The sequence below is a fragment of the Carcharodon carcharias genome, chromosome 2 (genome assembly GCF_017639515.1).
Source record: "Carcharodon carcharias isolate sCarCar2 chromosome 2, sCarCar2.pri, whole genome shotgun sequence".
Taxonomy (NCBI): domain Eukaryota; kingdom Metazoa; phylum Chordata; class Chondrichthyes; order Lamniformes; family Lamnidae; genus Carcharodon; species Carcharodon carcharias.
This window is the reverse complement of record NC_054468.1, coordinates 57,028,079-57,046,549: the sequence shown is the minus strand read 5'-3', so window position 1 is coordinate 57,046,549 and position 18,471 is coordinate 57,028,079. Positions and strand designations below refer to the sequence as shown.

The following is an 18,471-nucleotide window of genomic DNA, read 5'->3' as shown; positions in this document are numbered from 1 at the left end:
AATGGGTCCTGAGGCCTGCCTACAGTGGATACTGGGTCAGCTGGCATGGTAGGTGTAATGGCAAAGGGTGGGGAGCATGGGTTGACACAAAGTTGACACAGGGCTATAAAGGGCCATGGAGGGTATGAGGGGTCATGAGGGTAGGCAGAAGGGCATAGGTTGACGTGGAGGTTGTGAGAGGCCATGGGGGATGGGCAGAAGGGCATAAGGTGGCATGGAGAGTATACAGGACCATGGGGGTGTATTTGGGGACGTCATTGGCACGGAGGGTATGAGGAGACATGTGGGTTGGGTGGAGACTATGTGGGGCCATGGGGTGGTGGGTGCATGAGGTGGGATGTGTTGATATGGATGGAGCTTGAGGAGTGTGCACAGGGGTGAAGGGGTGTAAGAGCTGAAGGATGTTTTATGCTTTGCTTTTTTTAAAAAACTTCAGTACGGTACTCATGCGCCAAGGTAGGCCCACCACCGCACCTGGCATCCTCCACACTGGTTACAGGGTTGCCTGGCCTGACTGCCAGAGAACCCTGCCAGCCCAGCATGAAAATATGACCTTTTGGGCCACTTTCTCCTGGATCGGATTTGTGGGGCCGGGAAATATCCCGACTCTGTGCTCCCAAACCGGGAGCAAAAATCCCAGCCCAAATGTCAGTGAGGATGCATTTTCTCTCTCTCATTTTTACAGCAACTCTAAGTGAAGACAAATAATAAATTAAGTGGACTCTGACAGTGCTGCAATCAGTAATACAGCAAATAAATCTTAATGAGCCTTCACAAGCTTGAAACTTGGGGGGAAAGTTTCCACTGAAGATATGAACCAATTTAGAACTCACACTGAGTTGAAATTCTGTCTGCAGCAATAATTATGCTTCCATCTCTATTTTTGATGTTGACTATTAGTCCAACAACTGAATGGAAAACTCTGGTCTTAATAGCATTGTTCCACTGTGCTTACCTATATGATTCCAAACTTACCCAATCCTATGATAGGTCATTTTTAAAAATCTACAGACCACTTTTCCATACTTTAAGAAATTTGTCTGGGGTAAAATAAAATCTTTGTATTTCTCAGTGGGTTCTACTAAAGTTATGATGGAAATTAGGAGAATTCCTGCAAAAATGTTACCCATTTGTGTTCAAAAATATTCCCTGATTGTAAAAACACAAGTCTAGTTGATTGTTTTAAAATAACACTTCATTCACTCAGTAGAATGTAGAATATTTCCAAATAAATGGTAAACGCATACTACAGCTGACTTAAGGAAGGCATCAGCAGGCTGTTGTCTGAAAGTTACTGCCATATAATACTACTTTACAAATGGCTTAACATGTTTATATTGAAGTCCACTCTCTATTTTAACAAAAGCATTTAAAGTGACTTAATTTTCAGTGTTAAATGAGAGAAAGAGGAATTAAAATGAGCATGTTAAGTGCCTGTATAATCGTTCACAATAAATCATAGGTTTATATCAGTGCACAGTATCATTTGAATAGTATTGCACAGTGCAAATAGCAAAACTGAGAAAAATATATTTTTGACCCATGAATGGTGATCCATTTGAAGAAAATGCTTTCTAAAAAGAGGTAGACTCAGAAGAATCTCTCATGCTTATGATTTTTGCAAGATTTTTTCGAATTGCGTCCCAACCCAGATGGTGTGAATACTTCTGTGCATTCAATGCTGGGACTTGCACTTTTGTTCCCACTGTTTCAGTAAGAATTTCCTCAACCCTGTAATAAAAAGAATAACTTAGACAAATTAAATTTGTATTTGAAATGCAAAAATGAATAAGAAAGATACTGACATGTAATTTTTGGATTACCCAATATACCACTTGTCATCATCAAAACCCAAAGATCTTCCTGGAACTCCGGAGCGGATCTTCAGAAATACTGGCACACGTCGTTCTAGAAGCAGTATGGTGGCAGCGATCTGAGAAAAATGACCTAGCAATTTAATTTCTAATACTTGGAATGTTTTATACTACTACCATTTTAAGTTCTGATACAAAGCAAACAAAAGATATTGGAGAACACGGACACAAATCCTGATCCTTCCTCCTATATCCTCACTCACATGCACACTGATAACAGCAGTACATCTCATTTAAAAGCTAATGGCCCAGATTCTGCTTTCCTAAAGGACATTAGTGAACCAGAAGTGTTTTTATAACCATCTGTGATAGTTTCATGGTGACCATTACTGAGGCTGGCTTTCAATTCCAGATTTTATTAATCAATTTCAAATTCCACCAGTTGCCACGGTGGGATGTGAGTCCATGTCCCCAGAGCACTAGGCTGGTTTGCCTGATTACTAGTCCAGTGGCATTATTACTATGCCACTGCCTCCCCCATGTCAGGATGGTGCGTTGTTTGGAGGGGAACTTGCAGGAAGGGGTGTTCCTACATGTCTGCTGACCTTGTTCTTCTAAGTGGCAGAGGTCATGTGTTTGAAAGGTTCTGTCAAAGGAGCCTTAGCTGTGCATCAGTGGCAGAGGGAGTGAATGCTTAAGTTGGTGGATGGGGTGCTAAATCAGATGGATTGTTTTGTCTTGGATGGTGTCAATCATCTTGAGTATTGAAACCGCAATCATCAATGCAAATGGAGACTATTCCATCACACTCCTGAATTGTGTGCCTTGTAGATGGTGGACAGACCACAAAATTCCTGTTCTTGTAGCCACAGTATTTATGTGGCTGTTGCAGTTAAGTTTCTGGCCAATGGTAACCCGCAGGATGTTGATAATTAACTAATTCAGCTGATTTTTCAACTTAACAAGGATGGGTGGGGGTTCAGTTATAGGTTGGAGAAGTGTTACATATATGGACAAGCCTATTGTAATGATATTTAAATAATGGTAAAGGTAGGTCATTGTGTCAGGCTTGTGAACCATAAGGTAAATCCAATTGTAGAACTCCTGCTCCCACTCCAACTGTGATCACCTAAATCACTGCATGTCAATGATTGAACTCAGCAGTTTCCTGATTGGTGCAACCTAGTACTGCAACATACAATGCATTTATACGGAGGATATTGGAGGAGAATTGATCAAAATATATGTTACAATATTAGTCTGCTTTTTCTGCACTATATATTTGAAATGGTTAACTTGAAGTTTGGTAATTAAATTACTGTAGTTAGTACATTAAGAGTTAATGTACTAACTCTGCAAATCATAGTATTTACCTAGCTGGTGCATTTGTACTTAAACGAGAGTGAACAACTTCATGCCTCCTTATTTTCTGTGCAACAAGGTAGAATTTGCGAAAAGGCAAGTTCTCATCTGCTGCAAGTTTATAATTGAAAATCACAGGCAATGTACCCAGAAATTTCAACAGGCACTCACTGCAGATGAAGATCTTCTCATGGGTGAAGACTGGAAAAAATCTATTCTAAATTCTGACAGGAAGTTGTTTACTAACTTTCTTAACCAAATTTGATTCATTACAATGTTGCCTTTCTCTTATAAATTAAGTATCATGGTAACTATGTGTTTAACTTACAAAATTGACAAATTAATCACTATAGACAACTAATTCAAGTACTGCAGTATACATCTCTCAATGTAATATTAGAAATAGGCAAACCCACTTGTTCCAGTCAAGGATGGGGTGTCAGTATTTCCAATTAATTAGATCACTTCCTACGTGATTATGTTTTCTGCTTTCTAACTTTTCAATTTGTCTAGTTCATAAGCTGGATTAAAAAAAAAACTTAGCTTACCTGCACTTTCCAAAGTTCCTCTCTTTCATATGCAATTCTCCAATATGTGTCATCCATCATTGCAATCAACAAATTTAACAGCAAAAGGTACACAAAGATCATGTATAGAACATAGCCAGTATATATAATACTGGGAGTAGGCCTATCATACGGAACTGGAAGATCAATTAAGCCCATCATTAGCTCAACTGTGGTGTACATGGTCATTGAAAAGTCCCTGAAATACGGATAATTTCTCAAATCCAGAGTCTGAAACATAACATAAAAAGCTGCAGGACAAAAGCAAAAAAAAAGACAAAGCCACGTGAGATTTGTTTTCAGTTAAAATGTCAACAGTGAATACAGCAGCAAACTGAATTTTGGAAGAACTTTCTATGGATCGGAAGAAAAGGGAAAAATTATGCACAAATGTGTGGTCTACCCAGGCCTATAATAATGGAAATGTCTTCATTAACAATGCAATGTAAACAATTCCATATCTTAGTCTCTGCTGGGATTAGAAACTACTCAATCACTTACACGTGGGGATGCGGCTTAGTATTAGGGTGAATGCTTTGTACGCAGGTGGACCTGGGTTCAATTCTCATCATTTCCATTCAACGTAGTATCCATGTTGGATCGAATTGTGAAAAAGGTTTTATGCACCTGAAGTACCATAACCTGCAGGGCTTCAGACCCAATGCTGGAAAGTGGGATTAGGCTGGGTGGCTCGTTTTCTGGCTGGCGTACACATGATGGGACAAATGGCCTCTTTCTGTGCCATAAACTTTCTATGATTCTATGCAGAGACTCTAGTCACTTTTTCTAATTCTGTTAACCAGCTTCAAATCTAAAGGAAATCATTTATTTAGCATTGCCTTATCACACTCAATCCATATCCAATATGGAATCTTGTAACTAAACTTTTGAATGAAATCAAACTATTTGGGGGGTGGGCGGTGGGTGGTAAGCAGACCTCATTCCTTTTAATTACATCACACAAATGTTTGGTTTTTAATTTTCTCAGACTCAGATGTTTACAGCAGGAGGCCATTCAGCCCATCGTGTCCATTGTGTTTATTTTAATCAGCTACCTAAAATAATTATCAAGCTGAGACACATACCAGAGGTAAATCCAGTGATACAGATAAGTACCAGGCAGCACCATTGCATAAAATCACCAAAAATTATCTGAAAGGAAATAACAACCCACAAACATGATACTTAGGAAGTCACATCATTTTACAAATTACTTAGCTTTAGTTGGTGCTAAATAACCCAAAACCTAAGTAGAATTTCAAAAAATATATGTATTTGGAACTTTGTTGAATTTTAACTTTAATTTTACATGGTAAGTGGCAACACTGGAGGAAATGTCATCCAAGGATTTGTCACACTATTATTTTTCCCTTCTTACTTCTGTCTCACCCTACACATTCCACACTTTCTCTCAACAATCTTTACTTGGCTGTCAGTGTTCTTCTTAGCACATTGAAGATTATTTAGCAAATGTTGTCCCACCGCAGAATCATATCTAACGTTGGACACTGTTTTGAGTTTTGCAAGCATGAGCCGGTTGGGTACAGTCTGTACCCTGCCCGTTGCAAACAGCAACTGGGACATGTAGGATAATGGCTACCCTGATCAGATCATTTTGTGCTGTATATCATGCAAACTCATGAATGGGCCTAAGGCTGTCACTTCCAGCCCCAAAAAAGTGCCCAGTCTACCTCAGATTACCCTGGAAGGCAAGGTAGCAACACAAGTGGCATTCACCACTAACAGGATGCTGCCGTCAAGCTAAAAAGATGTATCACACAAATTAGTAATGTGGTATATAAATTTCAGTGCCAGTGTGATGCCTTACATCTGAAAGACTGACGGATTGTATCAAACAGAATTCCTAGCCGTTGTTCACGATTGGACGTTTGCTAAATAATCCTCAATGTGCTAAGAATTGAGCTGAAAACCAATTTAAGAATGTCAGCTGGGCTCGCAAAGTGGGATATTTGCCCGTACTGGAAGCTATATATCTTAATACACAAAGCCCTATTCTTCACAGACAGAAAGAATATGTACATACATTGCGCCTGTTTTAGCTAAAGGAAATATGTGACAGCCATTCTCTGACTCGTTCCTCAGGGAAGTGCCTTGACCAATCAGGGTCAAACTACCTGGTTTAAATTTCAAACAATGCTTGGCAATTAACTGTTAGCCACCATCAGTGGTGTATTCTCCATGGCAATGCTATTTGCCAACCAATCAGCACTCTCTTCACATACAGCACAAATTGATGTTTTCCCCCTTATATTGGTATTCATGTGAGTGTCCTGATGAGTGCAAGACAAAAAGCTTAGACATATCTCTTTTTTCAGCAATACTCAAGTTCTGTACTGCCAAATGACTACTTCTTAAAATATTTACTACTTGAGCTCCCCAAATAGTCAATGGACATTGAGAAAACAAGAAAATAATGCCAAATTTCACTGGGTGGGTAGCAACATATTTGAGTTCTATAATAATGCCTCTGATGGGAGAGGTTTAACTGAAAACAAGATGGAAGTGAAATGTTTAGGGTGACCCATCAGCAGAAACTCACTGCTGACAACTTGTTGATAGCTGGGGATGATATAACTATTTTCAATCTGTTAAGATGTTTCCACCTTTATTAAAAGATTTCAAATAGCTTTCTTACCTTTTGAATCATAATGGAAAACTGTCCAAGCATTTTAAAACCTCTCGCAAAATAGATGGTGTTACACCACCCAATGATCAGAGCCAAAGAAATTGGAACTGCTTCTTCAACATTACCGAGGATTCTCATGATAACGGCCACAGAAATCAATAGGGAGTAACAAACCCTTGAACCATAGGAAAACATAGAAAACTCATGATTTATAAAAAGCCAACCTAACTATTTTATATAGATATATATTTCACATGATATATTAAATATTTTGCACCATACACTGGCAGTAAAAAAAAACACTTAAGCCCTGATTTTCTGCATCTAGCAAACTGAGAGTTGGGCTTTTCCATGGTGGCCCACATTGGCAATGAGGTGTGCTGGCCTCACTCAATTTCATAAGTTAGGTTCCTCTTCTTTATTTGAATACAGTCATGACTGGAAGCTGATTGTCTCCAAAATGCAAAACTGGGGGCCAGATTTTCATCGGGAGGTGGGAATTTTCCCAACCCCGTGATCGTCTCTCTGTTGTGGAGGACCCCACCTATTCTATTTTCATGCCAGGAAGACAGACTCATGATGGAGTTGGCCTGCCAACTCTGAAGGCTCCATGAAGGTGGAAAGGGGCTTGGATGTAGAGGTGGGCAAATTGTTTTGCAGCCCTAATATAAAGGCCCACCTCTGACGCCATTGCTGGGAGTTGAGATGGTGAGGAGACAGCTGACCCAGTACTGTGAAGTCATCTCTGACCCTTGTCAGGTGAATAGTGAATTTTTCTCTGACTGTATGTGAGAGCCAACAGGTTTTTAACTGTGGTAAAGTTAGCCCAGCATGAGCTAAGCCTATGAAAGCTGCAAATCCCTTGTTGCTGCCTCCATTTCTCACAAGATGGCATTGACCCATTTCTGGCAATTGTACCTGCTGTCCCATTAGAAGCACAGTTTAGGGTCTGCTTTCTGCACTTAGCCTTCATTCATAAGACCTCTAATCCTAGTAGCTCGCTGGAAAGGTAAAACAGAAGTGCCAACCCCTGGCACATCAAGCCATCTGGCACTTCATACCATTATCACACTCCTGCTCATCTTATCGTCCAATAGATCCATAGGAGTAGTGAAGTCTTGCTTCAATTGTATAGAACCTTGGTTAGACCGCACCTGGAGTACTGTGTGCAGCTTTAGTCAACTTACCTTAAGAGGGATATTATTGCCATAGAGAGAGTTCAGCAAATGTTCATCAGCCTTGTTCCTGGGTGGCAGGATTACCTTATGAAGAGTGATTGGGGAAACTGGGCATGTATTCTCTAGAGTTTCAAAGAATGAGAGTGATCTCATTGGAACCTACAAAATACTTAAAAGGGATAGACATGGTAGATGCAGGTAATATGTTGGGGAACCAGGGTGACACCATTTCAAAATAAGGGGGAAGCCACTTAGGACCGAGATGAGGAGAAATACTTCTCCCAGAGATTTGTGAATCTTTGGAATTCTCTACCCCAGAGGGCAGTGGAAGCTCAGTCACTGAGTATGTTTAAAACAGATTGACAGATTTCTAAATACAATTGATGTAAAGGAATGTGGGGATAGTGTGGGAAAAAGGCATTGAAGTGGATGATCAGCCATGATTGTATTGAATGGCAGAGCAGCCTCAATTGGCTGAATGGCCTACTCATGCTGCTATGTTCCTATGAGCCCTATGTCGTGGCCACTCTATCTGCTCTTGCTATGCTGGCATGCAGACAGTCGTGGCAATTCCACATACCTGGCACACAACTAGCCCAGTACCAGTTGTCAGCACCCCACTCACTGGTGTCACCCCATTATCCAACAAGACCAATTGATTGTGACTTTTCACACAAGGCGAGTGTGGCTAATGACCAATATGCCTTGTTTGTTGCCATGCCAGAATGTCCCAGAGAAGACCATTAATGGGGAGCCAGGCATCAAGTGCACCTCAATTTAGAGACCAGGATCTGGAGCTCCTGTTGCAGTCAGTGAGCAACAAGAGGGGACACCCTGTAGCCAGCAGACAGATAGCTCTCCCAACCACCACAAAACCGGCATGGCTGGAGATTGCAGCAATTGTGAATGCCTCAAGTGAACACAAGCACACCTGCAATCAGTGCCACAAGTGCTTTCACGACCTTCTGTGGCCTGGCAAGGTAAGTGGATCCTTCTGTAGACCAGAGATGGCCATTAATGGTCTCTAAGCAGCATTTTAATGTAGGTGGGCCACACATGGCACATGTCTGTCCTGTTTCAGGAGAACTATGTGGACATGAGACAATCTGAAGGGAGACCACTCATGTTGTAAAACGTGTATGACCACTATCAGTTCAAGCCACATTGATGAGCAGCATATGTCCATACAGGTGTATAATCCCTTTTGCACCTCTTTCTCTTGTCCTTGCAGGAAAAGAAGGTGCATAATGCCAGGGACATGACCCGAGATGATGTTAGGGTACCGCAGCCGAGGGCAATACCACTGTGGAGGAGAGGGCTATGGAGAGAGTGCCCTGTCACCAGAGCATTGGAGATGGAGAATCTCCCATTCCAGGTTTAGTTGGTTGTGGATGAGCCTTACAGCATGTTTTCATTGGTGGGAGTGATGGTGTTAAGTACTGGGGATGGACAGGGATCTGCTGTGGATGATTATCACAAAGGGAGGAAATGGATTGAGCACCAGCGAAAGGGGTTGACAGGTCGAGCTGCAAGCAGGGGCCTTGAGGTGAGTGTTGAATCACTGAATGCTGAGCCCAGGATGGTGTGGATGGTGCCATGATTGTAAATCCAGGATGTCAAAGGTTAACTCTCATTACCATCTCTTGTTTCTCACATAGCTCCCAGCGTGTGGCCATTCCAACAAGCCAGGTGATCCCTAGGGCATTAGGAAGAGGAAGAGATGTCTGCAGATGCAATCTCACATCAGATGATTACACCATCCCCCATCGCAGATACTTGTACTTTGGTGGGCTCTTGCATGCAATTAGAGTTGGTGTCACCTGGTAAGGCACACGGCACCAAAGTGCAGAAGGAGGCATTAGAGTCAGAAGCATTCATAGACAGCTCTCATAGGAGGAAGAGCAGTCATGATGATGCTCCAGCAAGCACTGAGGAAGAGCCTGAGGCTCAGTGCTTGGAACAGCTACAGCAAATGTGTGAACATCTGGCAGAGTTCCTGGGAGCAAAGCAAGCTCATGCTCTGAGTGGGAGGAATCCATGGTACAGATGAGATCATTCATGCCCCAGGGGCTCAAGTGCATGAATTCTTCCCTGGAGAGTATGGCCATCCTCATAGAGAGCCATACGTGGCAGTACGTGGAGTGCATGTGTGAGCAGCATGAGATTCTGCACAGCTACAGAATTGTTGCCGTATTAGGTGGGTCCTGGTGACACTGGCTTGAGCATGGATGCAGCCTCCAGGCATGCCATTTGCCAATCCTTCCCTTGCCACCATCTGCTTCTGATGGCTCATGCTCTGATTCACTTGGCCATTCCTCTCCCTCCTCTACTTAGTCCGCATCCTCCAATGATGTGGGGCATTCCTCACCTTCTGCCTCCTCAAGGTGAACTCCCCTTTTCTGCACCATATTGTGCAGGACGCAATGGGCAACCAACTATTCTGTAGACCCTGCCAGGTGAATATTTCAGGGCACTTCTACTGCGTTCCAGGCCCCAGAATCGCATGTTCACCAGCCCCATTGCCTGTTCAGTGATGAAACACCTCTGAATATAGCTCACATTACGATGTTGTGGCCCTCATTCTGTGGTCAGGGGAGTGAGAAACCAATTACTTAGATTGTGTCACTGAATAGTCAACCATGCACCTGCAGAACAGGTTGGAATAATTGCGACAGGCAAAACTCCTGCAGGACGAACGCATCGTGAGAGCTTTCCAGGAATTGAACGCACGCATAGGAATATCTTCCTGTGGTCACACATCACTTGAATGTTGATAGAATAGAACACTTTTTGATTTATGAATCTCAGGTCTGTTGGCGGATGCCCTGATGGCCACATGTGTGCAATCAATTACTCCTTGCACCTGGGGAAAGTTGGCTATTGCGGTGAAGCCAATTGCCTTTTTGCCTGGGAGTCTGTGTCTGTGGGGAAGGTGATGAAGTCTGCTGTCCACACAAACAGGGCACCCGTAACTATGGAGCCGGGCCGCTGCTTGTGAAATCTCACACAGATCTGCAGCAAAGCCCTGGGATGAGACGAACACAAAAATATTTAGGGGCTGCCGTAACCTTGACCACTATGGGCAGCGCCTGTTGGCTGTTGCTCTGAGACCTGCTAAGGATGTAGGAGTTGTGGACGGTCCCTAGGATTCATGCGCAGACCTTCAGGATGCGTTTGTCATGGTTGCAGACCATCTGAACATTCAACGAGTGGAAGCCCTTGCGGTTGACATTGTTGACCGCTTGTTGTCATGGAGATCTGAGCACCATGTGAGTGCAGTCGATGGCACTCTGCAACCTGCGATCTGGGCAAATCCAATTGCTCTTGCATTCTGGTTTAACTGGTCCCAGGTGAAGTGCACAAAGTTATGTGCCTTCACGAAGATGGTATCCATGACCTCATAAATGCATTTGTGGGTGGAGGCTTGTGATATCCCACAGAGGTCACCTGTGGAGCCCTCCAAGGAGCTGCTGGCATAGAAATTGGGTGCTGCAGTCACTTTCAAGACCACTGACAGTGGATGCCCTCCTTGTCCCCGCGGCACCAAATCCTGCACCAGGTGGCAGATGTGACCAACCAGTTTCCTAGACAAGCGCAGTGTGACACTAGTTCTTAGTCATCTGCAGGAATGAAAGGTGGTGTCTATAGACCCTGGGTCTAGCTAAGTGCCGACCATCGACGGCTCACTGTAGCTCTTCAGTGGATGCCCCAGCTGCCCCTTCTTCCTTCCTCTGCCCAGCCAGGCACCTCTGTTGCTCTTTCCTCCATTGTCTTCACTTTCAGTACATTATAAGGCATACAGCTAAGTCACCAGGCTCCATGCTCCTGATGTATTCCTCCTGAAGGATGAAAGAGAAAGACATGTGGGTTAGCGTGGGTGTTCTAAGAACCTGTCCTGGTTAAGTCTGAAGGCCTCTTAACATCCTAGAGAGTGTTGGCAACCACTTGAATGGCCAGAGTTTAGTGCGCTGCATAGCTTCCCGAAATCCCACCCACCTCCGCCCCATTCCACCACCTGACTGATTAGTGACAGCTTTGCCCACTGGACTGCATGCTGTATGTCAGCTCAGGCACAGGCATTCTCCTAACCCACACTGCAAGACTGTACTGTTAGCTTGAACCATGGGGGTGACTGTTCCAAACCGGGATCATGGCTTTGCAAGGGGCTGTGGGCACCTCCACCAGTGAATGCTCTATGGCCAGCTTTAGCAAAGGAGAACGTACAACATGCCAAGTCATCCAACTTGTTCTGCAGTCCACTAAAATGCTCATTAGTTTGCAGTCTGTGCCCGAGAAGTGAAAAGCTCTGGAGTATTTAGTGACTTTCATGCCCCTGCGTTGCTTGAGTGGGCAGATAACATGAAGGCCCAACTCCAGGTATGTAACTGAGGCTGCGTCCGAACTGTTTCAGCTGCAGAGGAATGGTCACTTTATATAAAGTTTCCCTAATCCTTGGATGTTTCCCTCCCCCGCATCCCGCACCTGCTTGTGCACTACCATCAACCGTGAGGCAGGCCTTGCCCCTGCCCCCACCCCCAACTTGCCTCAACCGCAGGGCAGCCCTTATCTCCCACCTGCACTAACTCATCTCAACCGCAGGGCAGCCGTTGCCCCCACCCTGCACCAATTCGCCTCAACCATAGGGCAGGCCTTGACCTGGCACTGCACTGTCAGCCAGCCGGGAAAAGGCAACTTGTCTGTGCCCTCGCCTGAATGTATGGCACCTCAGCCGTGAGGTCCAACAGGTGACCCTCACGAGTGCTGCGCAATGTTACAGTGCATTCACCTCCGAGTTCCCCTCAAAGTGCAGCTCGCCAGCTGCACTCCTTATAAATGCCATTGTGAAACAATTGAGTGTGATTGCTCAGATGATCCAGCGTGGTGGGATGATTCCAGTGAGTTGGGCTTGTAATGATATGCAAACGTATTACAAAGAAATTCCTGACATCCAGCAGCAGGGACACGGAAACACTATTTCCGCTATTGACAGACGGGGTGGACGGGTGCAGAGGTGTTTCACGACAGTGTGAAAGTGATTTTTGGCGTTCCTGCCATATTGTTCACTCATGCCCGTCATGACACCCAATGCCAGCAGGCATGGAAAATTCCGTCCTTTATTTACCTACAACTTTGTTAATAATAGTAAACAGGGAAAAATCTATCAATGAGAACCTGATCTGTGCAACTTATAAATGCAGCATGGAATGAGGCATCATTATTTAATCCAATAAATTTTTAGTTGTATTTTCCAATTTAAAATTATTTACCTTCTCTAATTAGATTCTAATGTGCGCTCTGGATACATTTAGAAGAAAAATGGTAAGAGCGGGAGATCATACTTACAAGAGCAATGGAAAAGGCCCTCCTATTGAGGTATTTCCTAAATAATTTCTTGGACCAATCCTGTACAGATAAGGGATCTGGAAATGAAAATAATTGAGTCCATCAAATATCTCCCAAAGGCAACTGAAAGAAGCTGAATAACTACTGTTTAAAATGTATTTGCTTCCTGGGTTCTTCAGTCCATCTTGCCAATTCTAATTGTATAAAGAACCTAGATCATTCCCCACACCCCTATTCAACTTGAATCGATTTAACCCAGGCTTGTTCAATGTATGACCCGCAGGCTGAATGTGGCCTTTGAAGCTGCTCCACGCGGTCCCCAGAGCCAGTTTTCAAAATGCTGGTTAAACAGGTAAGTTTGAATGGAAGATTTTGCATGGAGTTGCTCCTTCAATCACAGGCTGTTCCTCTCACTGTTTGCTGCTGATAGGCTCACCCTATTACACTCTAATGCTCATCTTTATTTACGAGTTCCCCCCCCTCCCCTCCCCATTTATCTTGGAATCTTTTCAGATACGTGAATCACATACAGTAATTCTCAGTACTCCACAGGGTAGATCATTCTGTCTGTGCCTGCTATAATGACTACAGATGAATGGGTTTCATTATAACAGCACTCAGCTGGTATCTTGACAACATGCAAAGCTGCCATCAGCCACTGTTGTAGAGGGTAAGCTTGCGTGATCTTGAAGGAGTTTTCAAAGGATCTGGTTTTGAGAGTCAAATGTTAGGATAGTGGACAGCCTTAAAGTAAAAGCACCATGATTGCACTGGGGAAAGTAAATGTTGACTTATGTGGCGAGATGGTGCTGCTGGTCAAAACGAGCTGAACCGCAAGGGTGGAATCCTTTGCTATTGATATGCATGATAACACAGATCATGAAAGCATCTGTGAGTGATGATTCCTTGGACCTTGGGAATCTTGCCACTTTATAAAATCACATTTCCCTGTCATATCATCAACACCTGTCCTTGGGAAAATGGACAAAATAGCAGTTCTAGTAACAATGTATACAATGCTTGCTTAAAAATATCCAAGCTTAGCGAATTGGCTAATCTTACAAATGTCGTCAGTGCAGCCTGGGAAGTTGTTACATAATTGTTGAGGATAATTGTGGCTTTCACTGCCACTGGCATTATGATATCTGTGGTGGAGATGGACTGTGGCATGATTTTCCTTTCAGTGGGGATAGATTTAACTTTTTGGCCAGGACTTTTCTCTCGTCGGGCAGACTCAGCAAGAGTGGGCGGAAGCAGTCAGGAAGCCAACCGCTGCCCTAGATTGGGCCAAGCCACAATTTTATACTGGCAGGACGACTAAGGTTCGCCTAGTGTGAAACACGCATAGCAGCGCTGCCTGAGTTGGGGGGGCAGGAGGGCAAGCATGAACTTTGTGCATGCGCATGGGTGGACACTGGAAAAGCTCCCTAAGGCACAGAGCTGCGTCAGGGAGATAAACAGTTTTGGAAATAAGAAATAAAGAATTTTCGGTTGTTAAAAAACATTTCCCCTCGTGACTCTGTCACATGAACAGGAACATGTTCTTGATGAAATGTTGAAATTTTTATCTTATTTTAAATTGCTGATGGAAACCTCATCCCGTCCATGGATGAGGTTTCCTAAAAAGTGCAGAGGCTGCTTGGCCTTTTTGCCTGTCCACCAACCGAAAGGCTGGATGGGCAGCGAAAATTAACATTTCATTAAATCTTTAATGGCCTTAATAGGCTTTTTAATAGGCACAGGACTCAGCAGCATGCCCACTGACCGAAATACTGCGCGAGTGCGCGATGACGTTGGGATGCATGTCCGATGTCATCGCGCATCATTTTACACTCCAGTGGGTTGGACGCGTGCCCACCTGCTCAACGAAAAATCCTGCCCTTTATAAACCTATCGAAACTCAAATATCATTTTCATTATTGGCTTCTTCTGTGTAGCACAGTCTCTGAAAGTTTTGCTTTTGGGACAGCAAGAAATAAGACTCTCTTAGTTTGTGCATTTTGTTGTGGAAATATAAATGGTTACGTACAATGCATCCCAGTAACTCTGAAGCTTACTGTGTAATTTCTGGCTGAGGTATGTTTGATATTGGATTCCCAGAATCAGAGGTTGTGTAAATGTCTGACAATGTTTGACAATAGCTGTCAAAATCCTGGAACTCCCTCCCTAACAGCACTGTGGATGTACCTACACCACATGGACTGCAACGGATCAAGAAGGCAGCTCACCACCACCTTATCAATGGCAAATAGGGATGGGCAATAAATGCAGGCCTTGCCAGCGAAGCCCACATTCCATGAATGAATAAAAAATAAACAAGTTTTATTATAGCTTTGAGGCTGGGAACTTATCATGAAAGGATTCACAACTGTAAACCAGCTTACTACCATTCTATCGCACAAAGCACTGGAATGCCAAGATATTTCCTCACTAGTGCTTTATAAATGTTACTTTGTAAACAAACTAAACTTTGTTCTCACAAACTTTTGAAGAAAAAACTTTTTTGAGAATACCACAGCAGAGCTTATGGATCATGGCAACTTTCAACTCTATTAGCCCCTCTGTAAATGGTGTCGTTTTAGCCAGCAACCTTGGCATCCCAGAATGGATAATTGATTGTTGGGATAATGCTACTACCTTCTCTAGACTTCTCTTCCCAAAATGCAAGCAGGGGTGAGTAGTTAAAGAATTACTTTCACCAGCTGCTTCTCTTTCCATATGTAAACTGTAAGTGCACCACTCAGCCCCAAGGTTTACAGGACATAGGTCTAGGATTTACCTCACTGATGAGTATCACCAGTGCTCCAATGATGGTTATTAGTTCACCCACAAGTCTCAGATAATCTTCCTTTGTTTGATAGGATTCCTAAAATAAGTAAATAATAGAAAAATAACTGTTAACACAAACACAGTACATTTATCATAAACAGTGATTAAGAATAGCAGTTGACCCTGTACTGTGCTTATTGGTTAAATTAGAAACTTGACTTCATACAAAGGGAACCAAAAACAGGTGCAGGGATAGTAATGTGTGACTAACCTGAGTCCATTGATTGCAATGCAGGCAGCGCATTTACTTAGTGCAGATGTCTCATACACTGTTCACACCCTGAGGCTGATATTAGAAATTGTTCCCTGAACACCCTAGGGGAATATGGCCTTCTGCTGAGAGACCTTCTCCCCCTCCTTCTCCTCCCTCTTCCAACAGCTTCTCCTGCTCTGCATGACTTCTATTCATTCTCCAGTTCATGGTGCATTTTAAGAGAATGCCTCATGTATGGGAACAATTGATTTGTGCTGAAACCTTAAAGTCAGCACAAAGTCCTTCTACACCTGCCACAGCACTCCCTGTAGACCTTTACAATTTTAAACATCCATATGAAGGCTAAACACCTGTAGAATCATAGCAACAGCCAATCAGTTATTAATTTGAAATTAAGTTGATGATCCCTTTATAGGCTGCTGATGGGTCTCCTTCTTGCTGTGGAACACGTCCTGTGTGAGCTCTAAAATGGCAGCACTAGCATCAAATTAGTGTTACATTACACATGATCTGCCTGCTCTGAATACTTCCATTGCATGTTCACTGCACATGCTTGCACAAATATGGTATCTGGCGTAATTTTCCCGTTTCTGCTGAAAGAAGTTGGTTCAATATTAAGGGGCTGACTGGTAGTGGCAGTTGTCTGTCAATCAGCTGAAAGGATTTGGTTCAATTGATGTTAATTACTGTAGCAGGAAGCTAAACGAGGTAGTGACTCATCAGTAGCTCTACTTAAGAGACCAGTTCTTCAAACTGCAGATGGTAAGGAGAACATGAGGAGACAAGAGATTATGTCTGAATGAGACATAGATGGAGTTGGGAATTTGGTTCATGTGGGAATTCAGTGTACAGGCTGAAATAAGTGCTCCATCTTACGCCCTTTTTATCAGTCTCCAGTAGTTGGAACAAGAGAAGAAACTCATTGGTGTGTTAGTCTACTCTACATTTTAGTCTCCAGTTTGCAGTAAATAGTTGAAAAGTAAGCTTAAGGTATGGTAGGGCAGCTTGGTCACGTGGGATGCTCATCCTCTGGCATGTGGGGACTCATGGACACTTCATGTGGCCTAGGCAAAAACGGTAGGCAGTAATGGTGGGGGATTTTAACTATTCCAATATTAACTGGGATCATTTTAGTATGAAAGGAATGGAAAAAACAGAATTCTTGAGGTACATTCAGAAGAACTTTTTTGGCCAGTATGCAGCAAGTCCAACAAGACTTTGGACTTAATTTTAGGAAATGAAGCTGGACATGTGGAAGGGGTGACAGTGGGAGAAAGTTTTGGCGGTAGTGATCATTATTTAGTTAGTTTTAACATAATTATAGAAAAGGACATTCTTATAGGAGGTGTCACCAGCTACAGAAACTTAAGCTTTGGGTTTTGGAATTTGAGCAGCGGCTGAAGTCACTATGGTGCATCTGCTATTCTGAGGACTATCTGGATAGTACATTTAGGGAGGTGGTCACAACACAGGTTGGGAGTCTGCAAGCAGAGAGGGAACGGGTGACCACCAGAAAGCCTAGAAGGACAAGGCAGATAATGCAGGAGTCCTCTGAGTTTATCTTGCTCACGAACCAGTTTTCTATTTTGGATGCAATGGTTCCTCAGGGAAGTTCAGCAAGAGTCAAGTTCAGGGCACTATGGGTGGCTCAGCTGCACAGGCATGAAGGAAGAAGAATTGAAGAGGAATACTGGTAGAGGGTTTGATAGGCAACGGACAGATGTTTCTGTGACTGTAGGTGTGACTTCAGGTGATATGTTGCCTCCCTGGTGCTAGGATCAAGGAGTGGTTGTAGGACATTCTTAAGGGGATGGCGAACAGGCAGAGGTTGTGGTCCAACAATATAGGCAGAAAGAGGGATGGGGTCCTGAAAGCAGATTGTAGGGAGCTAGGTAATACATTAAAAAGCCAGGACCTCAGAGGTAGTAACCTCCAGATTACTACCAGTGCCACACTGAACTTGAAATAGGAGGTTAGAGCTTATGAACGCATGGCTGGAGAAATGGTACATGAGGGACAGGTTCAGATTTCTGGAGCATTGGAACCAGCACTGGGAGAGATGGGACCTGTACAAGCCAAATTGTTTGCATGTCAATGGGGCCTGACTAATATTCTTGCTGGGAGGTTTGCTAGTGCTGTTGGGGAGGATTTCAACTAGTTTGGTAGGGGGATGGGAACCTGAGGATAGACTCAGATGGGGGAAAATCAGAAATGGTAATGGAAGACAGAAAATCAGTGAGTGAGCCTGGAAGACAGAGGAAACAAAAAATAGAAAATAAAAAGAGAGTTTGGCAGTGCTCAAGGGTATATACTTTCAATGCAAAGGGTATAGCATATAAATCATACGAGCTGATGGCATAGATAGAAACAAAACAGTATGACATCATAACTATTACAAAAATATCGCTTAAAGAGGGACAGGAATGGCAGTTCAACATTCCTGGTTACAGGGTATTCAGATAAGATAGAGAGGGGGATAAAAAGGGAGAGGTGGCAATTTCCATTAGAGAAGCAATTA

The 18,471-nt window shown here is 43.3% G+C and overlaps 1 protein-coding gene across 1 annotated transcript in view; it reads right to left on the bottom strand.

Moving 5' to 3' along the window:
* Nucleotides 1-1,574: 1,574 nt before the first annotated feature.
* The window catches only part of LOC121273107 (transient receptor potential cation channel subfamily V member 6-like), a 67,089-nt gene continuing 50,192 nt past the window's right edge, over nt 1,575-18,471 (bottom strand). Inside the window, exons 9-15 of the mRNA XM_041180080.1 lie at nt 15,690-15,776; nt 12,911-12,987; nt 6,399-6,564; nt 4,828-4,894; nt 3,725-3,993; nt 1,824-1,933; nt 1,575-1,731 (exon numbers count right to left, since the gene is read on the bottom strand). Coding sequence (XP_041036014.1) covers nt 1,575-1,731; nt 1,824-1,933; nt 3,725-3,993; nt 4,828-4,894; nt 6,399-6,564; nt 12,911-12,987; nt 15,690-15,776 — 933 coding nt within the window. The remainder of the gene's footprint in view (nt 1,732-1,823; nt 1,934-3,724; nt 3,994-4,827; nt 4,895-6,398; nt 6,565-12,910; nt 12,988-15,689; nt 15,777-18,471) is intronic.